The sequence below is a fragment of the Delphinus delphis genome, chromosome 9 (genome assembly GCF_949987515.2).
Source record: "Delphinus delphis chromosome 9, mDelDel1.2, whole genome shotgun sequence".
Lineage (NCBI taxonomy): Eukaryota > Metazoa > Chordata > Mammalia > Artiodactyla > Delphinidae > Delphinus > Delphinus delphis.
Genome location: NC_082691.1, coordinates 88,528,037 through 88,541,777, shown reverse-complemented (window position 1 = coordinate 88,541,777; position 13,741 = coordinate 88,528,037). Strand labels below are relative to the sequence as shown.

Below are 13,741 nucleotides of genomic sequence, written 5' to 3'. Positions count from 1 at the left end.
AAAATTGGTTAAGTTGATTACAATACAGCACCAAGACTGCATAGTAAGTAAAATACAAGTATGTGAATCATGTGAAGAAATAGAAATGTGCAAACAAATCCTGTTAAAAAAAAATCGGAAACAAAATTTTATGCATATACAAATTGCAACTATGTAAAATGCATTCCATGACTTAATTAAAAAATCAGTTTGGCATGAAAAATGAAATTTCTCATTCGCGTTTTTCTTCTATATAATAATGATGGGCTAGAAATAAACTTATAATTATCTAGGTTTACTTATAGCTGACATTTTTCCATCAACACCTTTCATTCTTGTGCCACAGCTTGTGTGTGCTCATGATACCTAGCTAACTACACACCTGTTGGGACTATATGCCAATACTGTGCCCTCCATGCACTTATGATACTGGGCTTGTTGAGAGACCTTAAAAGGGTTATGATATTGCCCTGACTCCCACTGGGAGTTCCACTGGAACCCAGAGCTTGTAAGAAGCGCCTATCAATCAAACGAACCTTCTTCACCTACTAAGAGCAAAACCATTCTAGGAAATACAAAAAGGGTACAAATATAAGCTCCTGCTCTTTGGGACACGTATGCTTTCTTTGGTTGGTGGCACAAGGCACACAGATAATAAATGAAACATAAGCAGAGCTTTCCGAGAGGGTGAGACATTAAACACAAGCGTGATTTACTGGAAAAATGGGCTTTGGGTCTCAGACATGGGATTCAGTGCCAGCCCTGTGACCTCCCAGCAAAGGTTAAGTAAGTTATTTAACCTTTCTGTGCTTCTGCAAACTCATCTGTAAAATGGGACCATCCCAGCTGCCTCACAGTTCTATTGGGAGGATTTAGTAAGACCCTGCATTGAAAACATTGGAAGGCCTCAATCATTCCCCTCCCAGGTTCACAAAGGGTTCACTTAGGGTTCACATAGGGTTGAAGTACCTTGTCAGGGGCACTCTGGCACTTTGCAAGCACTTTCCTAAAGTTACCACCAATACATCTGCTCTTAATCTTCTAGGAACTTAAACATTGAGGTATCTGCCATAACGATGGAAACACATCATCATACATCTGTCCAAACCCACAGAACGTACAACACCAAGAGTGAATCCTAATGTAAACTGTGGGCTTCGGGTGATTATGATGTGTCAGTGTAGGTTTGAGTGTAACACATGTCTCACTCTGGTGGGGGATGTTGATGATGGGGAGGCTGTGCATTTGTGGGGGCAGGAGATATATGGGAAATCTCTGCACTTTCTCCTCAATTTTGCTATGAATCTAAAACTGCTCTAAAAAAAAAAGATGGGGTATCTGATTTGTTTTTGTTTACTTGTGCAGTTCTTTGGGGAGGGGGTGAGGCAAGGTTGTGAATGAAAGAAACTCCAGTCAAGTTTTTCCCAAGGAAGGGGGTCACGCTCTTGCCATGGCTGATTTCACTGGGGCTTAGGGCAAAGCAGAAGGGGACACCAAAGGAGGGAGAATCAAGACAGCTCTGCAAGAACAATTCCTGATGACCTGGAGACCACAAGGCCCCATAATGAGGACAAATAGGCACCCTGTGTGGCTTTTCTGGATAAAGGAATGTCACCACAGCAATAACTGTAATTTCAAAGGGAAAAAACTCACTACTGATAAAAATGTAGCAATGTGAAATAAAAGAAGAAAAATTAAGAAAGGCGTCTCACTGACAGTATGGAGGATGTCAGATTCTTAATTTCAAACAGACTTATATTTGTGCAAGCTCCAGCAGAATACGTTGGATCTACATTAACTTGGCTTGTAAACAAAAGAAAACTAATAGGTAATAAAAGGCAATCATTGATGTCCACTCCTTAAAACAACTTTTTAATGAAATATTTGAGTCCAATAGAAAAATACTCGTCCCAAGCTGCGGCAATGGTTCCCAAATTTCTCAGCACATTAGAGCCACCTGGGCGGGGTCTTTTAGAAATTCCCACACCCAGGCCTTACCTTGGACCACTTGAACCAGAATATCTGGCAGCGGGATCCAGGCATCAGTAGTCTTTAAAACTCTCCAGGTGATTCCAGTGTGCAGAAAATCGGAGTACCATTAATCTGTGACCTCTCTGCTTACGTGTGGTCCATGGACCAGCAGCAATGGATCATCAGGAAGGCTGTTAGAAAGCAGGGCCTCAGGCCCACCTCAGACCTACTGGATCAGAACCTCATTTTCACAAGAACGCCACGTGACCTACACACACGTTAGAGTAGGAGCCACCGTGCTCCACAGCAGAGTAGGCTGCCCCATCACCACCACTCACAGAGTTTCCTTCTGCCTCAGAAATGCAAAAGCAAGTGCAGAGAAGCAAGAATGAAGATCTGAAATCTCCGCTTTCTAAACAAAAGTAAAGCTTGGATGAATAAAGAAGGCAAAATGTAAGCCCCCAGGAAATTTTTACAGAATTTTCAGGTATAAAATTGTTCTGCTATGATAAAAATACACAAACAATAACTAGTATTTAAATGAAGCAGAGAAAAGGGAAAGAAGTTAGCTCATTGGTTTGGACACTAGGTTTTAGCAAAGCTTCCGAAAAACATAATCTCTTGAAAGACTATCTCCCTTTTCTAAAATAAATGATACACAAATCCTTCTCCTTTTTTATTTCATTTCTCCTCTGTCTTATTCTCTCTGAATTCTCTTTTAGTGCTGTTTTGCTCATTAATGTATTTCACAAACCAATTAACACATGTAATTAGTGTATTAATAAAATCTACCTTGAGATTTTTGGGTGGCTTGAAATTGAAGAATGTCGTCAGTTTATTCTGAGAAGCATTAAGTTCTAGAAGATAAGGCATACAGCTCACACAAGACAAATCTGGGGGATAAAATGAATAAAGAATAAGGTAAGTAAATAAAATAAAACTTAAACGAAGTCATTAAAAACACCATACATTATATCAGAACATTTTAAAACTATACCAGTTGGAAGCACATCTTAATTATTCCAGATGAGTGAAATGAATAAAAATAGGAATATGCAAAACACACACACAGTGTGGAAAAGGCACCATGAGCCCACAATTTAACCTTCTTCTCCAGGGCCGCCCACCTGTCCCATCCCCTTCTTCCATCACAACCAGGAAAGAAATGACCAAGGCCTCCTTGCGGCCCAGCTCACTCTCCCCTGAGCTGCTAACAGTCAATGCTTCAAAAATGCCAGCCTTGGGGGAGACCAAGATGGTGGAGGAGTTAGACGCAGAGATCACCTTCCTCCCGACAGATACAACAGAAATACATCTACGTGTGGAACAACTCCTACAGAACACCTACTGAACGCTGGCAGAAGACCTCAGACCTCCCAAAAGTTAAGAAACTCCCCCACGTACCTGGGTAGGGCAAAAGAAAAAAAGAAAAAACAGAGACAAAAGAATAGGGACGGCACCTGCACCAGTGGGAGGGAGCTGTGAAGGAGGAAAAGTTTCCACACACTAGGAAGCCCCTTCGCGGGCGGAGACAGGGGGTGGCGGTGGGGGGGGGAAGGGAAGCTTCGGGGCCGCGGAGGAGAGTGCAGCAACAGGGGTGCGGAGAGCAAAGCAGAGAGATTGCCGCACAGAGGATGGGTGCCGACCGGCACTCACCAGCCCAAGAGGCTTGTCTGCTCACCCGCCGGGGCGGGTGGGGCTGGGAGCTGAGGCTCGGGCTTCGGGCGGATTGCAGGGAGAGGACTGGGGTTGGCTGCGTGAACACAGCCTGAAGGGGCTAGTGCACCACGGCTAGCCTGGAGGGAGTCCGGGAAAAGGTCTGGAGCTGCTGAAGAGGCAAGAGACCATTGTTTCGGGTGTGTGAGGAGAGAGAATTCAGAGCACCACCTAAACGAGCTCCAGAGACGTGCATGAAATGCTACGGCTGCTGCTGCCGCCACCAAGGAGCCTGTGTGCCAGCCAGCACAGGTCACTCTCCACACCTCCCCTCCCGGGAGCCTGTGCAACCCGCCACTACCAGGGTCCCGTGATACAGGGACAACTTCCCCAGGAGAACACACGGCGTGCCCCACTCTGCCGCCGCAGGCTCGCCCTGCATCCATACTCCTCCCTCCCCCCGGCCTGAGTGAGCCACAGCCCCCGAATCGGCTGCTCCTTTAACACTGCCCTGTCTGAGCGGGAGCAGACGCCCTCACGTGACGTACACGCAGAGGCAGGTCCAAATCCAAAGCTGAACCTCGGGTGCTGTGGGAACAAAGAAGAGAAAGGGAAATCTCTCCCAGCAGCCTCAGGAGCAGCGGATTAAACCTCCACAATCAACTTGATGTAACCTGCATCTCTGGAATACCTGAATACAATGATTCATCCCAAATTGAGGTGGCGGACTTTGGAGGCAATGATATATATTATTTTTTTTCTATTTTCTCTTTTTGTGAGTGTGTATGTGTATGCTTCTTTGTGTGATTTTGTCTGTATAGCTTTGCTTTTAACATTTGTCCTAGGGTTCTGTCTGTCCAGTTTCTGTTTCTTTTCTTTTTTGAGATAGTTTTTAGCACTTGTTATAATTGGTGGATTTGTTTTTTGGTTTGGTTGCTCTCTTTTTAAAACTATTAATAATTATTTTTTATTTTAATAATGTTATTTTATTTTTTTCTTTCCTTTTTTCCTCCCTTTTCTTCTGGGCTGTGTGGCTGACAGGGTCTTGGTGCTCCAGCCGGGTGTCAGGCTTGTGCCACTGAGGTAGGAGAGCCGAGTTCAGGACATTGGTCCACCAGAGACCTTCCGGCTCCACGTAATACCAAATGGCGAAAGTTCTCCCAGAGATATCCATCTCAACACGAAGACCCAGCTCCACTCAACAACCAGCAAGCTACAGTAATGGACACCCTATGCCAAACAACTAGCAAGGCAATAACACAACCCCGCCCATTAGCAGAGCGGATGCCCAAAATCATAATAAGGTCACAGACACCCCAAACACACCACCTGACATGGTCCTACCCACCAGAAAGACAAGATCCAGCCTCATCCTCCAGAACGCACGCACCAGTCCTCTCCACCAGGAAGCCTACACAACCCACTGAACCAACCTTAGCCACTGGGGGCAGACACCAAAAACAATGGGAACTATGAACCTGCAGCCTGTGAAAAAGAGACCCCAAACACAGTAAGTTAAGCAAAATGAGAAGACAGAGAAACACAGAGCAGATGAAGGAGCAATATAAAAACCCATCACCAAACAAATGAAGAGGAAATAGGCAGTCTACCTGAAAAAGAATTCAGAATAATGACAGTAAAGATGATCCAAAATCTTGGAAAGAGAATGGAGAAACTACAAGAAACATTTAACAAGGACCTGGAAGAACTAAAGAGCAAACAAACAATGATAAACAACACAATGAATGAAATTTAAAATTCTCTAGAAGGAATCAATAGCAGAATAACTGAGGCAGAAGAATGGATAAGTGACATGGAAGATAAAATAATGGAAATAACTACTGCAGAGCAGATTAAAGAAAAAAGAATGAAAAGAATTGAGGACCGTCCCAGAGACCTCTGGGACAACATTAAATGCACCAATATTCGAATTATAGGGATCCCAGAGGAAGAAGAGAAAAAGAAAGGGACTGAGAAAATATTTGAAGAGATTATAGTTGCAAACTTCCCTAATATGGAAAAGGAAGTAGTTAATCAAGCCCAGGAAGCACAGACAGTCCCATACAGGATAAATCCACGGAGAAGCACACCAAGACACATATTAATCAAACAATCAAAAATAAATACAAAGAAAAAATATTAAAAGCAGCAAGGAAAAAGCAACAAATAACATATAAGGGAATCCTCATAAGGTTAACAGCTGATCTTTCAGCAGAAAGTCTACAAAACAGAAGGGAGTGGCAGGACATATTTAAAGTGATGAAAGGGGAGAACCTACAACCAAGATTACTCTACCCAGCAAGGATCTCGTTCAGATTCAACGGAGAAATTAAAACCTTTACAGACAAGCAAGAGCTAAGAGAATTCAGCACCACCAAACACCACCATAGCATTTACAACAAATGCTAAAGGAACTTCCCTGGGCAGGAAACACAAAAGAAGAAAAAGACCTACAATAACAAACCCAAAACAATGAAGAAAATGGGAATAGGAACATACATATCAATAACTACCTTAAATGTAAATGGATTAAATGCTGCAACCAAAAGACACAGACTGGCTGAATGGATACAAAAACAAGACCCGTATATATGCTGTCTACAAGAGACCCACTTCAGACCTACGGACACATACAGACTGAAAGTCAGGGGATGGAAAAAGATATTCCATGCAAATGGAAATCAAAAGAAAGCTGGAGTAGCAATTCTCATATCACACAAAATAGACTTTAAAATAAAGACTATTACAGACACAGAGAAGGACACTACATAATGATCAAGGGATCAATCCAAGAAGAAGATATAACAATTGTAAATATTTAGGAACCCAACATAGGAGCACCTCAATACATAAGGCAAATGCTAACAGCCATAAAAGGGGAAATCAACAGTAACACAATCATAGTAGGGGACTTTAACACCCCACTTTCACCAATGGACAGATCATCCAAAATGAAAATAAATAAGGAAACACGGGCTTTAAATGACACATTAAACAAGATGGACTAAATTGGTATTTATACGACATTGCATCCAAAAACAACAGAATACACTTTCTTCTCAAGTGCTCATGGAACATTCTTCAGGATAGATCATATCTTGGGTCACAAATCAAGCCTTGGTAAATTTAAGAAAACTGAAATTGTATCAAGTATCTTTTTCAACCACAACACCATGAGACTAGATATCAATTATAGAAAAAATCTGTAAAAACTACAAATACATGGAGGCTAAACAATACACTACTTAATAACCAAGAGATCACTGAATAAATCAAAGAGGAAATAAAAAAATACCTAGAAAGAAATGACAATGAAAACACGATGACCCAAAACCTATGGGATGCAGCAAAAGCAGTTCTAAGAGGGAACTTTACAGCAATACAGTCCTACCTCAAGAAACAAGAAACATCTTAAAAAAACAACCTAAACTTACACCTAAAGCAATTAGAGAAAGAAGAACAAAAAAACCCCAAAGTTAGCAGAAGGAGAGAAATCATAAAGATCAGATCAGAAATAAATGAAAAAGAAATGAAGGAAACAATAGCAAAGATCAATAAAACTAAAAGCTGGTTCTTTGAGAACATAAAATTGATAAACTATTAGCCAGACTCATCAAGAAAAAAAGTGAGAAGACTCAAATCAATAGAATTAGAAATGAAAAAGGAGAAGTAACAACTGACCCTGCAGAAATACAAAGGATCATGAGAGATTACTGTAAGCAACTATATGCCAATAAAATGGACAACCTGGAAGAAATGGACACATTCTTAGAAAAGCACAACTTTCTGAGACTGAACCAGGAAGAAATAGAAAATATAAACAGACCAATCACAAACACTGAAATTGAGACTGTGATTAAAAATCTTCCAACAAACAAAAGGCCAGGACCAGATGGCGTCACAGGTGAATTCTATCAAACATTTAGAGAAGAGCTAACACCTATCCTTCTCAAACTCTTCCAAAATATAGCAGAGGGAGTAACACTCCCAAACTCATTCTATGAGGCCACTATCACCCTGGTACCAAAATCAGACAAAGATATCACAAAGAAAGAAAACTACAGGCCAATATCACTGATGAACATAGATGAAAAAATCCTCAACAAAATACTAGCAAACAAAATCCAACAGCACACTAAAAGCATCATACACCATGATCAAGTGGGGTTTATTCAAGGAATGCAAGGATTCTTCAATATATGCAAATCAATCAATGTGATACATCATATTAACAAACTGAAGGATAAAAACCATATGATCATCTCAAATAGATGCAGAAAAAGCTTCTGACAAAATTCAACACCCATTTACGATAAAAACCCTGCAGAAAGTAGGCATAGAGGGAACTTACCTCAACATAATAAAGGCCATATATGACAAACCCACAGCCAACATCGTTCTCCATGGTGATAAACTGAAACCATTTCCACTAGATCAGGAACAAGACAGGTTGCCCACTCTCACCACTATTATTCAACATAGTTTTGGAAGTTTTAGCCACAGCAATCAGAGAAGAAAAAGAAATAAAAGGAATCCAAATCAGAAAAGAAGAAGTAAGACTGTCACTGTTTGCAGATGACATGATACTATACATAAATAATACTAAAGACGCTACCAGAAAACTACTAGAGCTAATCAATGAATTTGGTAAAGTAGCAGTATACAAAATTTATGCACAGAAATCTCTTGCATTCCTATACACCAATGATGAAAAATCTGAAACAGAAATTAAGGAAACACTGTCATTTACCATTGCAACAAAAAGAATAAAATACCTAGGAATAAACCTACCTAAGGCGACAAAAGACCTGTATGCAGAAAACTATAAGACACTGATGAAAGAAATTAAAGATGATACAAACAGATGGAGAGATATACCATGTTCTTGGATTGGAAGAATCAATATTGTGAAAATGACTATACTACCCAAAGCAATCTACAGATTCAGTGCAATCCCTATCAAACTACAAATGCCATTTTTCACAGAACTAGAACAAAAAATTTCACAATTTGTATGGAAACACAAAAGAACCCGAATAGCCAAAGCAATCTTGAGAAAGAAAAATGGAGCTGGAGGAATCAGGCTCCCTGACTTCAGATTATACTACAAAGCTACAGTAATCAAGACAGTATGGTACTGGCACAAAAACAGAAAGACAGATCAATGGAACAGGACAGAAAGCCCAGAGATAAACCCACACACATATGGTCACGTTATTTTTGATAAAGGAGGCAAGAATATACAATGGAGAAAAGACACCCTCTTCATGGTGCTGGGAAACTGGACAGCTACATGTAAAAGAATGAAATTAGAACACTCCCTAACACCATACACAAAAATAAACTCAAAATGGATTAAAGACCTAAATGTAAGGCCAGACACTATAAAACTCTTAGAGGAAACACAGGCAGAACACTCTATGACATAAGTCACAGCAATATCCTATTTGACTCACCTCCTAGAGAAATGGAAAAAAAAATAAACAAATGGGACCTAATGAAACTTCAAAGCTTTTGCACAGCAAAGGAAACCATAAACAAGACCAAAAGACAACCCTCAGAATGGGAGAAAATATTTGCAAATGAAGCACCTGACAAAGGACTAATCTCCAAAATTTACAAGCAGCTCATGCAGCTCAATATCAAAAAAACAAACAACCCAATCTTAAAATGGGCAGAAGACCTAAACAGACATTTCTCCAAAGAAGATATACAGACAGCCAACAAACACATGAAAGAATGCTCAACATCATTAATCGTTAGCAAAATGCAAATCAAAACTACAATGAGGTATCACCTCACACCAGTCAGAATGGCCATCATCAAAAAATCTACAAACAATAAATGCTGGAGAGGGTGTGGAGAAAAGGGAACCCTCTTGCACTGTTGGTGGGAATGTAATTTGATACATCTACTAGGGAGAACAGTAGGGAGCTTCCTTAAACATCTAAAAATAGAACTACCATACGACCCAGCAATCCCACTACTGGGCATTTACCCTGAGAAAACCATAATTCAAAAAGTCGTGTACCACAATGTTCATTGAAGCTCTATTTATAATAGCCAGGACATGGAAGTAACCTAAGTGTCCATCGACAGATGAATGGATAAAGAAGATGTGGTACGTATACAGAATGGAATATTACTCTGCCCTAAAAAGAAACGAAATTGAGTTCCTTGTAGTGAGGTGGATGGACCTAGAGTGTGTCATACAGAGTGAAGTAAGTGAGAAAGAGAAAAACAAATACTGTATGCTAACACACATATATGGAATATAAAAAAAAAAAGGTTATCGAGAACCTAGGGGCAGGACAGGAATAATGATGCAGATGTAGAGAATGGACTTGAGGACACAAGGAGCGGGAAGGGGAAGCTGGGACAAAGTGAGAGAGTGGCATGGACTTATATATACTACCAAATGTAAAATAGATAGCTAGTGGGAAGCAGCCACATACCACAGGGAGATCAGCTCGGTGCTTTGTGACCACCTAGAGGGGTGGGATAGGTAGGGTGGGAGGAAGACGCAAGAGGGAGGAGATATGGGGATATATGTGTATGTATAACTGATTCACTTTGTTATAAAGCAGAAACTAACACAACATTGCAAAGCAATTATACTTCAATAAAGATATTTTAAAAAAAAAAAAGCCAGCCTTGGAGGAACTAAAGCCTGAGATATTCCTCTTGATAATTAGCCCCTAAATAACTGCATTAGGTGTTTTCAGGAAGACTAAAAATGCCACAATTCGTTCTTTGTTATAAATTAAGTTTTGTTTTAGATGGACTGAATCTTAAATCTCATTAATTATTTGAAGTGATTTAAATTATTGCTATTATTTTACTGTGATTTTGCGCTGCTTAAAAAGTATGTCTGAGTTTTGCATTTTATCCCAAGCCAATGTTCTGAACCTAGAATACTAAGTCAAGGACTATTGTGCTAATACTCGCCTCTAATGAAAATACATACAGGACATAAAAATAGTGAAGCATCTTTGTTATGGAGCGGAGGCTAGCACACCGTTGTAAAGCAATTATACTCCAATAAAAAAATGAGAAATAAAAAAAAGGAAGAAATCATGGATACATGTAAAAAAAGAAAATAAGATAACAGAATAAGATCAAACATACCAGTTGTGATAACCAATATTTAGTTATATAGATAAAAGTTTAACTTTTTAAATAAAATAGAAAAACAATGAGAAAGTGATTTTAAAAACACAATCTGGGGACTCCCCTGGTTGCTAAGTGGTTAAGAATCCACCTGCCAATGCAGGGGACAAAAAAAAAAGAAAAAAATAGTGAAGCATTATGTTGCTTTGTTCTGGGACTTTACAGCAGGTGGACTTTGGGACAGCAGGAGGATTAGGGAAAGGCTCAGAAGGAATCACATGACAAGGATTTACAGCCCCGTCTCTACCTGTAACTTGCTTCTCCACCCGTCTTTTAACTCTAGATCACACAACCAGCAATCAAAGCCCCGCAGAAGATGGCCTCTGGAGGAGAACAGAGCCTCCACACCTGAAGCCCAGCAAAGTGCTTCTACCCTTCACCAGGTGACAAAGTCACTCCCAGGCCAGGAGAAGGAAGCATAGCTGAGTACTGGGGCCCTGCTCTGGAGTAGGTAGAGCCAGAAAGGTGAGGGGCCCCTGACCCCATTCCCCCAACAGCTTTCCTTCTCAGGGTCACGGAAGCCAGAAGATCTCCACCAATTTCTACTTTATTTCTCTGGTCTAAATCACAGTCTTCTTTAGCCTGTCTTTTTTATGAAATTGTTCTAGGAGGAACAGAACACTGAGAGATCAACACTTTGGTGGGAATTCATGAGCAAACCCAGAAAGGCTGCCTGTGAGAGGAAAGCTAAGAAGAAACTGTAATTGCTTTACAAGTTTTGCCTATTTGTCCCATCTGAGCTCAGCTCCATATCTGTCAACGGTGATCGCGACCCTCTTAATTTCCACGGGCCCCCATACCCCCTCGGAGCTGATCTTTCTGTGGGCAGGTAAGTGCTGTACCATGGAGCTCTGTCTTGAAGCAAAAGCAGCAGCTACCACTTGGATGGTGAGTACATTTCACACTTTGTAGATGCTCAATGCTTTCGAATCACTTTGATAGGAAAAATCCACCTTCTGGGTTGCTGGGCTTCTAACTCTCCCTACTCGGTGTAGTGACCTCCTTGTCCACCAGATGGCAGGAGCTCCTCATGTCTACAACTGTGGTTCTCAAAGTGTGGTCCTGTACTGGCTTCCAGGGAAACTAATCAGAAATGCAAATTTTCAAGTCCCACCCCAGATCTACGGAATCAGAAAGTCTGAGGGTGGGGCACAGGCATCTGTGTTTTAACAGGTCCCCTCCAGGTGATTCTGATGCAAGTTGAAATCTGGTCCATATCAGGTCATCAATAAAGCTGTTCTCTTGAGAAGAAAAATATATACTGTGCCTTACACACAATAAGTTCTCGAACACTTGATGAGTTAATAAAGGGGGACATAAAAGACTGAAGGAGACCGATCTGAAGAGGAAAGCTTCATTTGCTACCGGGGACTGCTTGCTCAAGGGGCAAGGGTATGAAGCCACATCGCTTTCCCCTTTGCCGCGCACAAAAGATTGCTGGAGTCTCCCCAACCCTGCAATCCCTTAACCAGTAAATGAAACCAATCTTGGAGGTATGGGGTGTGGGGAGAGCACCTGCCATTAACACTAAAAATTCTTTCCGATGATAACATATCTGGCATTTGCCTTAAATAACCCTGGGAAGGATGGATGAAGCAAGATGGGCCATGGGCTGACAATTGTTGAACCTGAATATTCATTACAAACCTCTCTACTTGTGCACGTTTGTAATTTTCCGTAAAGAAGTTTTATGAAACTAGAAAAAAATTAACAAAAAGCCTTTCAAACAGTAGCATTTTAAGAATTAAAATATGCTAGAATGCTTCTTAGCCATTGAAAAGAGTAAATTTTAATTATTGCAGTCAGATGGGAAGAAGAAATCAGAGAAGTCCATATCAGCAACACTTAATCGTCTTCTAAAAAGCTAAAGTGGGGCTTCCCTGGTGGTGCAGTGGTTGAGAGTCCACCTGCCGATGCAGGGGACACGGGTTCGTGCCCCGGTCCGGGAAGATCCCACATGCCACGGAGCGGCTGGGCCCGTGAGCCATGGCCGCTGAGCCTGCACGTCCGGAGCCTGTGCTCCGCAGCGGGAGAGGCCACAGCAGTGAGAGGCCCGCGTACCGCAAAAAAAAAAAAACAAGCTAAAGTGAACAGAAAGGTGATCAATGAAGAAAGAAGCAGGTCAGAAATTTCAAATAGGGTCAGAAAATTAGAAACAAGTATCAAGGTTTGAAGAAAATGTGACTAATTTCATTCAATGTGATTAAGGTATCACAACAGATACCTTATATGGAACCACAAATGGCAGAGTTAGACTTGTAAGAACCCACTAACTATATGGAGACAGCAAAGAGAGGGGGAAAGAATAAATTTCTGAATCCCTGGTGTTCAAATAAGAACAGAAGTAGCTAGCCAGGATTAAGATGTAGATGCAAAAGCAAAATAAAGAAAAGCATCCATTAAAGGGGTAAAAAGAACTAATTCATCTACACTGAATAAACTAAAAGAGGGAAGGAAATGGGAATCATCAAATATTCAGGAGGCATTAAAGAAGTAATGATCCATCTCTTGAAAAGAAAAAGCAAAGCAAACCTTCCATCTGATGCTCTTTAATATCACTGAGTGGGTCTCAACCATCGCATAATGTAGCATGTTTGCTGACCTCTGCCTTTTTCCTTTGTCATCAGTTATAGGTGCTTTTTTTCCATGGAAGACAGAGGATCAATGTGTAAAGTGATCCGCAATAGCACTTATATCAAGTTTGGTAGTATTAAAGTATATTACATTCTGCAAAGCTTAAATTTTTAAATAATTCAGCAATCCACTGACTTACTAGAATGACAATTACATACCTTCAATTTTATTTACTGAAAGATCCAACTTCTGCAGGTGAATGTATCCACAGAGGATGCTAATGTCAATTAAATCAAGACCCTGAGAAAATAAAAGGTAAAAGATTTAATGTTGCTTTAACAGATGAGTACTCAGGCTTCTCAAGACATCTGGAAATAGAGGTTGACAGAAA

At 40.7% G+C, this 13,741-nt stretch overlaps 1 protein-coding gene across 2 annotated transcripts in view; it reads right to left on the bottom strand.

The window, feature by feature from the left end:
* The window catches only part of LRGUK (leucine rich repeats and guanylate kinase domain containing), a 119,040-nt gene that overhangs the window by 93,938 nt on the left and 11,361 nt on the right, over positions 1-13,741 (bottom strand). For both annotated transcript variants that reach the window (XM_060020008.1, XM_060020009.1), the window contains exons 3-4: positions 13,569-13,650; positions 2,743-2,843 (exon numbers count right to left, since the gene is read on the bottom strand). In XM_060020008.1, coding sequence (XP_059875991.1) covers positions 2,743-2,843; positions 13,569-13,650 — 183 coding nt within the window. The remainder of the gene's footprint in view (positions 1-2,742; positions 2,844-13,568; positions 13,651-13,741) is intronic.